At 31.4% G+C, this 13,252-nt stretch overlaps 1 protein-coding gene across 1 annotated transcript in view; it reads left to right on the top strand.

Moving 5' to 3' along the window:
• The first annotated feature begins 2,714 nt into the window (after nucleotides 1-2,714).
• The window catches only part of LOC129004970 (uncharacterized), a 123,245-nt gene continuing 112,707 nt past the window's right edge, over nucleotides 2,715-13,252 (top strand). Inside the window, exons 1-2 of the mRNA XM_054433700.1 lie at nucleotides 2,715-2,751; nucleotides 11,203-11,357. Coding sequence (XP_054289675.1) covers nucleotides 2,733-2,751; nucleotides 11,203-11,357 — 174 coding nt within the window. The 5' untranslated portion in view covers nucleotides 2,715-2,732. The remainder of the gene's footprint in view (nucleotides 2,752-11,202; nucleotides 11,358-13,252) is intronic.

Below are 13,252 nucleotides of genomic sequence, written 5' to 3' on the forward strand. Positions count from 1 at the left end.
GTATTTTTGGGTTTACTTGTCACAAATATCCATACATACATCCAAACTTTCTCATCTATATATATAATTCCGTAAGTCAAATTTTTGTAAAGAAATTGTGAGTGACTGGATGGCCGTAGAAGGATGGGAGGGGTCTTATTTTAAAGGTCTTGACGTGAATTTTGAGGGAAAACTATTCATTTTTCTTATTTTTTTACCATAAATTCGCAACAGAATAAAACTTTTCCCATTAAAACAACATGGGGTTTAATTTGTTTACATCTTTTGAAATTAAAACAACTGTGCCACAGATTTGAAAACAGTGATCAATACACGCATTAGGTTTACTTTTAGCCAGTCAACTATGAAATGTATACTATAATAAAACTGAAATATTGAAGATTAGTCGGAAAAACGTCTGCATTCTTTTTTTATATTTAAATCATATACTCAAGTTTCATTTTTTCATGCTTTTACGTTATTGTCGTGTTAAAGGAATAAACAACATAGAATAAATATTCTGTATAAATAATCAAAGAGTCGAAATTAAATCTTACTTCTGTTTTGTTTTTATTTTTAAATCATATGTTCAAGTTTATTTTAAATGATGTTGTTTTCTTTATATTTCGACACATTTTAAGGTTAAGGTTGTGTGAATATATACAACTAAAATAACCTATAAATGTTATTGGTTCTAAAATGGTGTATTTGCATTCCTTCGTAAGTAATTTTTTTTAGTGCAGTGAATATACAACGTAGAGTAATCATATTCGATCATACTTTTATAAAATCACCAGGGATTCAAGATGGTATGTAGGCTGCTGGATATATATTCTTTTCATTATAAGTACTGTAATTAATATGAACGCCAGGGGAATACCACAAAGGCGGGGAACTGTTCATAGGAATGACAGTGCGCGTAGGAGAGCAAGAGTAGATAATGACGAACTTATTGTTACAACCCCTTTTTAGGAGACCCATGGTAGACGAGAGAAATGTAAAGATCCATGATGCAGGATTATTGGACCAAGAGTGTAGAGTGCATTCAATGTAGTGCTCTTCATTTTAGAGAAGAACTAACGAATAATCATTTTATGACATGTTGCCATAACGGACTTATTAACCTTCCTCAGTCAAAAACTAATGTAGAACTTAAAAGTTTGTTTGAAGAGAGCCCACAACTGTATAAATTCATTCGACAATGCAACAGTGCGATGGCTTTTGCTTATTTTTCAGCCAGTAAGAAAGATATTCCAGGAAAAGGACCATACTGTTTCAAAATTCAAGGACAGATTTATCGTTCAATCTCAGATTTGCTGCCTCAACATGATGTGTATATGGCCAATTGTACATTATTGACACATCAACAGCAACAGAAATTCGTCAAAGGCGTCGAGAAAATAGTGACTTAAAACCTGAAATATTGTCAAAACTAGCTGAAACTCTATTAGAAAATCCATTTGCACAAATTTACAAAAGAGCTTCGGAAGAAATTGTTGTACAAGGTGACAGTGAATTAGAACTTAGGTTTGTAGACAGGATAAATATGGATCGTCGTAGGTATAATAAGCCTACTGCAGATGAAATTGCAGGCGTCTTCAATTCATCTGAAGGCGAACCTCCAATGAATTTTTAAAATTCCAAACAGGGAAGCTTTTATTTATCCTCATTAACCACAAGACCAAAGCTACCTTAGTAAACCAGTATTTATTCACAAACAATGATATGTTTGCTGCCTTTTCATGTTAAACCACTGGAGTGATTCAAATTATTTATTGAAAATGACATCAACAAAAGCAAACAAAGAAGAACAACAAACTGGTTTTTACACAAAAGATATGGTGTAGGGATGCCTATTCTGACACATAGATAATGTTATTCTGAGTTTGTTTAAATACCGGTATTGCAAAAAGTTGTTTTACATTTGAGCTTTTTAGGGACTTATGTCCCTACAAGCCACTAGTTTATAATATTAGTAGGATTGATTAAATTTGAATTGAAGTGTTCTCATACATAGGGTTTCACGTTAGCTGCATGATAAATCGATACAAGATCATAACCTAGATACAAGAGATATAGGCCTAAGTAACAAAGTTATATACTTATCTAAACTAGCATATAGTTGTGTTACACATAACATCAAATGATGACATGTCTATGAAGCGTATAAGTAAGAATAATTTTAAAATTAAATAGGTTAAAACTGGTATCATTGATATGCATTGTTTGGGTACAATCATTTATTATATTTGTCCACTACATGTATTTAAAATACACTCTAGCTAGATGATAAGATACTATGAAGAAGGTAAATAATTAAATAAAAATAGTAAAATGTGAATTTTACAGATATTGGACAAAGAAAATATTTGTAAGCTTGATGTAGCATCAGTGCAGTGGTCAGTTAATTTTCAACTTTACTCTGCAAGTAAAAAAAAAATACTAGTTTTCTGTCATATTACAGAAAGGCCCCCTAAGGCCCCCTAAATAATAAATAGATCCCCTAAGGTATTTATTAATTTTCTTTGCAAATGGTACCTAAACCAAAATAAATTTTGAACAATACTATTCTGGGATATAGAATGAATTTCGCAAATGAATTTTATTTGATTGTTAAAAAAAAACTAAATATACAACCCAACTGGTTATCAGAAGGTAAAGACGCATTTTTTGAATCTATTGATCAGGTAGTGGACAGGAGTTAATGCAATAACCACATAAGGCTTCAACTCCCACATCAGTATCCAACTGACATGGGACTCTTCAGTTATGGTGAGTTTGAAATTATATATTTTTTAAATTGTTTAATAAAAAAGAAAATAAGCTTCTGTTAGGTTGGATGAAATGTCCTTTTTACTTTCTCCCCCTATACCATAGTATATGGAAAAAGTGTTGTTTTTGTCAATATTTTTGAGTTTGATTTTTGAATGGGGAAAAATCAAACCCATAAAAAAACGGAAAAATCTGATTTTCTCAAAAATGGCCCGAACAATTTTGATTAAAATGTAGTGTGTTGTATCCCTTTAAATTCTGAACAAAATGGCATTGCTCCCATTTCTGTAAAAATCACAGCTCAAAAGTTATTGTAAATTATGTTATTTTCCCATAAAAACCCATAAAATAAGAGTAAATAGTATTTTCTAAAAAAAGACGGTTTTGATTGAAATTCACCTGTAATACTGGTGTGCTTGTCCTTATAATTCTAAACAAAATAGTGTAACCCCCATTCCTGTAAAAATTACGGCTAATAAGTTAATGCAACTTTTGTGATTTTACCTATTAAATATAATATCTCATTGCTTACCTATGATAAAGGTTGTTGACATTCTAATGCAAGAAAGTAAGTGTCAGATTGCTGATACCGTTTATTTGATAAATGCATAAATAAGTTCGTGATTTGTCATCAATTTTGTTTTTTTCGCTACCTACGCAATAAAATTTAATCTATAAAATATCATTTAGATAATTTATTTTTATTTCCAAACTACACTCTAAAGTCTAAACATAAGCTGTAAGCAATTACTTTAAATGCCAGTATTTCAATAGTGAGAAGCTTCATACACTTTGACAGTCATGGTTATAAACACTATTTTGCTAGACATAAAAAAAATTTATGTACTTTATTATTTTTCAGGAAATAATAAAATATAAAAATCCCTCCATTAATTGTTCAAAATTTACAAGATTAAAAATATTCTTAAAGTTTTTTTTTTATCATGTAGAATGAATAAACGATACGGTACTAAATATAACAATAATTTGTTAAAGAAATCAGACAAACTTAATAGTTTTTACTGATATTCTTATCAAGTTACAGCAAAATTATTTTCAATTTTAAATTATTTTAAAATTTAATGTTAGGTTCAGTAATATTTAAAAAGCTGTTTAAAAAAATGTTGAATTGGTACACTAAATTCTAAAACATATTTTTTTACATTGGCTCGTAATGTAATTAATTGTATGACAACCTTTCATGATAAATCATGAACTCTGCACAAACTCTGAAATTTTAAAAGCCTCTAGGAGGAAGGGCTTTCACTTTGATATCATCCAAACCGGCAAAAGGCACATCTAGAGGACAAAGCTTTAAATTACCCAAAAAAGCATATAAAAATAATTAATTAAGGGTAGATTTGCTGAATATAAAAATCCAACAACTTTTTCTTTAAATATATATTCACAGAAATCGACTCCTGCATCAGACGTTTCCTTCTCTAAAACCATATTGTTCTTTATCTATTCAATTATTTTCCCCTAAGAATTTTGAAAGTTGTATATGCATAAATCGCTAAAACATTTTTGATAACGAGCATATTATTAGCATACTATAGCACCATTTCATGAGATAGGCCTCTGTAATTACACATTTTCTCTGGTTTATCATTTTTACTAGGATTACTTTAATATCAGTAAAAGCCATAGTTGAGCGAAGCGATCACCTTTCATGGTTTTTAATAAAGCACTAAATTAAAGCAATGGTTATAGATGATATACAACTATTTCATCAATTTAACTTATCAGTTTGTCTCATAACTATCAACATCTAAATATATTTTGACATATCTAAGCATATTTTACACTTGGCACTTTTCATTAAAAACAACCTTTATTTATTTGAAAACTGTAAAAAAACTCGTAGTTATGAAACTAGACACAAACAACTTTTGGAAATTCCAAGCCACAGATTTAGCTTTGTTTCACAATGGGCCCTATTATCAATGCATATACATGTCTACAACAAATTGTCCTTTTATTTCACAGACCAGTCTTTGAGCCTTAATAATTTTAAAAGAAACTTTCAGAAAAACTGATTGCACTTTGTCCTTATGACATGAATTCATTTTTATCCTGTCAACTGTAATCTTAATATTTGTATATATTTATCATGTGTAAACTATTTTTAATGCATGATTTGTATACTGACATGTCACATATTCATTGCTGATATTCAGCCTCAGTATTATGAATTTTTGTGATGAATAAATTGATTTGATTTGATTTGATCTATAACAAGTTTCATAAGTAAAGATGTGGACATTACATACAAAATACTGGTGAACTACAGTTCTCGTTGAACCCGACCAAACAACATTTTCTCAATCTTGGCCATATTTGGCAATTCAGGGAGAAATAATCTTGCATGTATGATTAGCAGATGTAATTTTTTAAAGACTTGCCTGCTTTCATAGAATTTCACATATAGTTTTACCATAGCTTATAAGGTCTGTTTTATTAAATGTTCTACATTCAACACGTTAAAAGCACTGTTTTCATTTCAAGCAAGTGTTCTACATTCAATTATCTCAAAACATTGCCAGAAGTAGTTGTTTGTGCGTTGTTCTTACCGTACATAGTAGACTAGATTTCCCAACACTGTTATGTACATAAAACGATGCTGGCGACCATAACCTCTTGAATTATTCTCCCAAGTGGAGATGTTTAGGGATAATCTAAGCAAAACTACGACGAAAAACGAATTTAAACTATAAAATAATCAAATGTATTTCTCATTAATGTTTTCATGACAAGGAGCAATATTGGACAACAAAACAGACAGCTGATAGTAAAAACAACATTCATATCATCTGTATGACTATTACAAATAAATAGAAAAGGCAGGCATTTTCAACACTTAGGCTTACTTACTTGGGCAATTATATACCCCAAGTCATTGCCAAAATGCTGATCAATACAACATGCCGATCAAGTGTGTTGCCAACAAGATAGTATCATAAAAATATTTCAAATTTTACAAGAGGTTGGGAAGTATAGAATGCATTATTTAAACTCAGTGGTAGTCCGCGCGTTTTGTTGATAATTATTTACATAAACTTAACAATATGCTTTGTTAGTTAAAACAACTTATGAAAATAGTTAGTGTAACTCTCATTTAAACAAGATATACATATATATCAAATACATGTGGTTATATTTAGTCGACATTGGTACACTCAAACGTTTCCACATTAAATTTCACAATTTTATTTCACAAAGTTTACTTTCACTGTTTAAAGTAAACTAGTGGTCGTCCAATGGTCAGAAACTCCACCAAAAATATGCCTATAGACTCTATTTTCAAGCTATTCCAGACTCTATATTCCACACTGGTAAATAAAACTTGATAGAAATTTCTTCCCTTTGTTTTGATTTTCTGTTTATATTTCGTAGTTATTTCGTCACCAGCAAGGCAACCCATAAGGCCCATGTAATTGATATATTAATTTGAAACTGTTTTTCTTTGTCACAGCTATTTTGAGAGAACGGCTGGGCGTAGAAACTCAGTAGAGCTGTCTAAAGAAAGGTCTTGGTCTGTAGATGAGCCATCAAAAGAGAAAGATGGTGAATTCCCTTGGGGCTCTGCCCCCGTGGCCTTAAAATTCCCATCCCATGTTATTCTTATGAAGGAAAACGGGGTTTTTGTCACAGATAATTTGAGAGAACGGCTGGGTGTAAAAACTTGGTAGGGGTCTCTAAAGAAAGGTCTTGGTCTGTAGATGAGCCATCAAAAGAGGAAAGAGGTAAATTCCCTTGGGGCTCTGCCCCAGAAGCCTTTGAAGTTGCCTCTTCAGATTTGTTTACATTACGACCATATGCATAATTCTACACTACTTTTTAATGCAACAGCTGTTAATATTTAAATTGTGATTTATTGAATTATTCAAAATGAAGTACAGTATTTGCAATGGATTTTTCTGATTTTAAAATTGATTTTCTTCTGCATCGTGTCATGTTTTGCAATAGCCTATAATGTTCTATTACAAATCAGTGGAAAATCCTAATATCACAGTAACTTTTAAAATTATTTCTTTGGAGTTAACTTATATCTATTGTATGGGTGGGTTTCTGCCTTTTTAGCGAATTTCCCATATAGGGAATAAGCTATTACCGTAGTACTCATGGTAAGACCTGGACGCGGGACCGATTTTTTTTTTCGTTTTGAGGTCCCTAGAGGCCAAAAACACCTTCCGTTCAAATTCATGTATATATATATATATTTATATATATATATATTTATATATATATATATATTTATATATATATTTATATATATATATTTATATATATATATTTATATATATATATATATTTATATATATATATATATATGTGTCCGTCAGCACGATAACTCGAGCAAAAATGATCCGATTTTGATGAAATTTGGTACAAACAATAAAAAGTACGTTTATTCGAACGAGTTCGCGATCCAGCATGATCGGACCATGGGAACGGGGGTTTACGGGGGGTTTTATGGGGTAAAAATAGGTTTTTCCCATTTTTGACCCAAAAAACATAAAATTTAGCAATTTCTTTCCAAACCATTTTGTAGAGCTTAAAAAACAAATAATTTAGTATATTGAAGCGTTATTATGCGCCTAATGGTTACGGAGAAAATACCAAAAAATTGTACATTTAAAATTCCCATGTTATTCTTATGGAGAATAAGTAAACTGTTGTAGTTTGCTTGTTTGTGAACATATTTTGATCAAATTTGGAAAATGTTTTTATTTCTTACTAACTATTCACATTTTACAAAAAAAAAAAAAAAAACAGTTTTACCCTCCTTGATGCAGCAAACCTAAGTACTTGTTAAACTAATTCTATTTAAATCAAGAATAAATGTTATATTTTTAAGTAGACATTTCAGTGTAAATCCAATCAGTCAAATGGAAATTCGCTTAGTCTGCAGGTTTGCTGCGGCGGGGGTATTTACCACTTCTTGGAGATTGTACGTAGGTGATATTCTTTGGCATATTGCACATGTAGACGAAACTTGGGTTGGTGTACTTATTACAATGGAAAAACCGAGAAATCTTGGACAATTTGATATAGGCTAAAAATAAAACTGATTTAACACTGTGCTACATTTCTTGAGCAATCATTGAAATAACCGATTTGCAAACAATGGAAACATAGAAAAAGTCATAGAACACAACCAAGTAAAAGAAATAGAAATAATTTTTTCCTACAGTTACCTAACAATGTACATGTTCTCTCACTGACTTGAGAAAGCAAAGTGGCCAATTCGCTCATCAGTGAGACAATGTTAACTTTGTCTCACTCTAATTACTTTGTCTCACTCCAGATTTGCAACGTGAAGGCACGAAATAGTGAGCGCGTAACATGCAGGCAACGTCGTATGCACGCGAAATACGTTGGCAGCACTGCTGGCTGTAAATCAGCTGGTCAGCTGTTGTACTGTTGTATTTGTCACTTCACATAAAATTTTATATTAAATGTTCACTTCTGTGTAAAAATAGGTTATGTTTCTTCACCAATTTATTTGTTTTAGGTAACTGTAGGAAAAGTATAATGTGCAACTCGAGTTCAAAGTACAATTGCCTCACTCGAGAAACCATTCCTCACTCGCCTACGGCTCGTGAGTAAGGATTTCTCTCGAGTGAGTCAATTGCTCACTTTTCTCACTAGTTGCACAAATAACTATTTTTTACACTTAAAAACACTAAAAAAACAAGATAAGCTTTTTGAAAAAAGATAAGATATTTACAACAGATTTTGATTATATCTAACTGTTGTGTAGATCGTGAGTATTTCCATAATCTTTGAGTTGCCTGTAATGCTTCGCATTACAATTTAAAATTTTAAAACACAGGTACACTAGTGTTTTAAAATTTTAAATTCATTTTTTGTGCTTATTACTTTTGAGCCCTCCTTTTAATTTATAAAGGGATTCTGTACATCTACAGGCAAATATCTTTCCAACAATGCGCAGATTTCCCCTGCAATATGCACACAAGCTGAGAAAAAAGGTTTTAAAGAAACATGCTTCCCTAAAACTGCTGATTCATGTAGTTGTTTTAATTCCCAATCACATCACATCCTTATACATATAATACGTGAAGGCAATTTCTATGAAACGCTACTCCTCCGTTAATAATGGACGGATTTTTACAAAACGATGTGTCAAAACGAACTATGGTTTGTTTAGATGCCCCCTTTCACCAATTCCTGTAATAAAAGTCCTCGGGCTTTGCCCCACAGGCCATCAAAATCCCAATGTATTTCTTATGAGTAAAAGATTTTGTTTACTTAAACAGACGAATAATTTGTATAAATTACAGCTGTTCATAGTAAACACATATGAGACACACAAGAGCATTCGTTTTCAGTTTTGATAACTGGAGTGGAGTGATTGATTACATTGTCTTTGAGTTTACTCTTTGAAGTCATCGGAAATTATGACTGTTATTCATTTTGAAATAACGCCCGTAATACTTTGCAATTGATCGAATTCGAGCAACAGGTGTACTAGTAAGATAAAATATTATTTGTTACTAGCAGAGCACCCGTCCTTTGTACGGGGTTGGCGTATAAGTATAAAATGCTTATTGCAGTTATACTTGTGCTTAGCGTTTGCAATGAAAGAGGACACGTTTGAAGAACATTTGGTTTACGGTAGGCCTATATATTAATTTATGGTATACTAGTATAGCACATCTCTACCATAGCTATAATGTTCTACCACTGCACCTAAGCAACAGAAATAAGTAAAGTTCTCACAGCTTTCTTCTTGGTTCAAATTACCTGTTGTCATAAATGAAAAAATAATTAACAGTGCTGGAGTGCTGCACCTTGTTGGTAAATCGTATAACTACTTAATGCTATTGAATATCATAGAACCAACTTGTGTAGTTGAAACAGCTTGTCAAAATTCTTTAATTCCATTTAAATATGAATACTCATGGTTAACATGGGAAACTCTAAAGCCTCTCTGGGGCGGAGCCCGAAAGGATTTTTCACATAAGAATAGTATGTCTAAATGTTAATCGGGAATGTGAGCTATCATCATACCAAATTTCAACCCAATCCACTGAACTTCAAATAAACAAACACACAAATTTTCACATTTATAATATTAGTATGATGATATGATAACCTAATTTAGATTACCAGGGGTCCGAGCATTGCTCGGGGTGTTTAATTTGTTCAAGAGATTAAAAAATTAAATATAGGCTTACAAATGTACGATTTCCATGATAGTATAAAATACAGTCAAAGATATGAAATATAGTGATGTGGGCCGGGTAAATACCCAGTGGGTAGGTAAATTTAAATTGGGTATTTACCCCAGGCCCGGGTAAATACCCAAAAACTGGGTATTTATAATTTTTATTAAAGTTAGAGAAGATTGAGAAGTTTTTTTGGAATTATTACCCTGTAAGGATAGTAAAATGATGATAAAATGTGTTTAACAAAATTTCATATGGTCACTACTAGCATTTTACTTCTGGGTATAATCGCCATAAATACCCAGGTCTGAGCATAAAGCATAATCAGCATAAATACCCTGGTCGCATGGTTGCACTGGTCCTGACTACTTATGATTTTTTATTTTCTATGATAGATAGATGAATTTATTTTATTGAAAGTGAAGAAAAATAATTTGCAAAGTAATAATTATTATTTAGAAAAACAGGAAAATTTAACCTAGTAGTGGCTTATGTTTAAACAACTTAAGAAAATAATTAAAATTCAATCTGTAGGATGGCAGGTTTTAATAATAGGTATTTTTGTTCTAGATCTTTTGTTGGTATCAGTGGTATCAAAATAAAAAAAACTAATTTCATAAACTTGTGATACAAAACATTTGATTCTATAGCACAATAAATCATTCAAAAAGGAGGTACATTTTTTTAGTATGTTTATCCAAATATATTATTGTTTCCAACTAAGTGGTAACACAGAAAAGTTTAATTAGGTACTTTTAGTATTCTGCCATTCTGCCTATGTCAATCAGGCCTTAGGTCTGTCTAGCCTTCCAAGCCATTTATACAATAAAAATTTTAACTATCATAATTTAATAACAGTAAAAGTAGGTTTAGGTTCACTATTTCTCTGATGAGTTGTTGTCTTGATTTCATTTCATAGGGAGTGTTTAGTTTCTATCATTCTCAATGATAAAAATTGAAATAGCCACAGCCTTTTTTAATATACAATTTTTTAGTAAGTTAAATTTAACTGATGTTACTCGATTTAAGACACGAAACCCCATGCTTATTTAGAAACTTTATGTGTTATAAAAAAAGTGCTAAATCATAAAATAAAAGGTACTAGCAAAGCTTCAAGTTATCTAATACTCCAAATTTAAATCATATATTTCTATATACATTACATTTCCTACTGTCATCACTTTTAATATGAATGAATAAATGAGAGCCAGAAGATATTATAGTCATCTCATCTTTGCTCTCTGTTGTTTGCCAGCTGTGGCGGCATGGTTAGTGAGCCATGCTGTAGCAGGCCCAGTGAGACAGGATGATATATGTGGAGTCACCAATGGTCGCAGGCTCTACCTGGAGCAGGGGGAGAGGGGGGTGTTGACTGCCAGAAACATCTCTACCAGCCTTCGTCATCAACAGGTAACAGGACCATCTGTAGACCACTCTGAGCTACTGTACTGTCAAAAGCCTATTGCCTCGATCCTTAGTTACTCTGATGCTATATTGGTGTAAGTTGACCGTTCAGTTTGGCTTGGTTAAAAAAATTCATGTAATGAACAGAAATTAAATAAGTAATAGAAAACAGCACACACTCTCAGTGTGTGAATCCAACAGCATTTATTTTTAGCCTATATTGAAAAAGTTATAGTTACGATCCTGTGAAAAGTAAAATCTTTTTGATGGTTTAAAACCGGACCCGGCTGTCCTTAATCATTGGGATTTTTGATCTTGGCTAAAGAAGAACCATCTGATCTTAGTAATAAAGGTATCATCTCTTTTTCCCTATAGGGAAGTAGGTAGCTATTACTGTAGGTCTCATGGTAAGACTTGAGCCCGGGACTGATTTACTTTTTCATTTTGATGTCCCTAAAAGGCCAAAAACACTATTCGTTCAAATTTGTATACAGGGTGTCCATAAAAAACGTTTCAGGACTTTGGGAAATGAATACTAAAAGGAAGAAAAAAGTTTATGTGAAGGTATGTCCAAAAATGCATATTTACCCAGTTATCCGCCATTTTGTTTTTTATACCAAAATATTTTTAACTGTGAAGTTTTTCATTCAATGATTATGAAATTTGGTAACCATGTTAACATAGACAAAACCTATAATAGAAAAATAATAAAGTTGTTCCGATTGTAAATTTCAAAATGGCGGCTGTTTGAATTTTTCTAACGTAAATAACTCAAAAACGGCTAGTTGTATGAAAAAATGTCAAGAATACTTTCTTTTAGTGTAGAATACGTTTTTTGTGTAGAAATAAGGCAAAGGTAGTCAGAGAACCCTTAATTTTGCCTTATTTTTATTTTTATTCATATCTCAGTTATCTTTTGTCCGATCCTGTTGATCTTGGTATCTTTTGATAATGAATTAAAAATGCTAAAATAAAGTATTCCTGACATGTTTTCATACAATTAGCCGTTTTTGAGTTATTTGAGTTAGAGAAATTGAAACAGCCGCCATTTTGAAATTTACAATCGGAACAACTTTATTATTTTTTCTATTATAGGTCTTGTTTATGTTAACATGGTTACCAAATTTCCTAATCATCGAATGAAAAACTTCACAGTTAAAAATATTTTGGTATAAATAACAAAACGGCGGATAACTGGGTAAATATGCATTTTTAGACATCAGGGCATATTTTAAGGAATTTTCACTGGGCGACATTTCCCGGGGGTCTGGGGGCTATGGAATCCCCCCCAGAAAATTTTTTAGTTATGTTAGTTTTTAGTGTTATGTTAGTGATATGAAAACCGCACATTTTTACGCATCTTTTGATGATTTTTCCTATTATATTTGCTTTATAAAAGTCCATATAATTTCACTTAATCACGTGTTTTACAATGACTTAACAGGCCAAGGCTCTCTTCACAACCTCTTGGGCAAAAATCATTGCTCAATTTCAAAAGTGTACTACTACAAACATTAAACAATTTGTAAACACAAACATGTTTAAAATATCTACGTAAACCTAAAACAAAACTACAATATAAATTTCCATTTTTTATTTTTAGACAGGGAAAAATCATAATCGTAATTATTAATTGTTACGGATTTATGTATAAGTAGCCTATGATACAAAATTATCTGTAATGATAATTATGATTATGATTTTTTACCAGTCATAAAATAAAAAGCGTAAATCTTTTAACGTATATTTCCTCAATTTACAATTTTCGCATAAAAAAAACATTTAACAGTAATTTTCTACTTTCATTAGTGAGATTTTAAAAAAATCCAATTCTTTTATAAATGTTTTATTGCACACAACAAACAATCGTCAGGAAATACTTTGAAAATAACACAAAGATT

Source organism: Macrosteles quadrilineatus, unplaced genomic scaffold, assembly GCF_028750875.1.
Source record: "Macrosteles quadrilineatus isolate MER2022 unplaced genomic scaffold, UCM_ALF_1.0 Scaffold_13__1_contigs__length_4303367, whole genome shotgun sequence".
NCBI classification, from domain to species: domain Eukaryota; kingdom Metazoa; phylum Arthropoda; class Insecta; order Hemiptera; family Cicadellidae; genus Macrosteles; species Macrosteles quadrilineatus.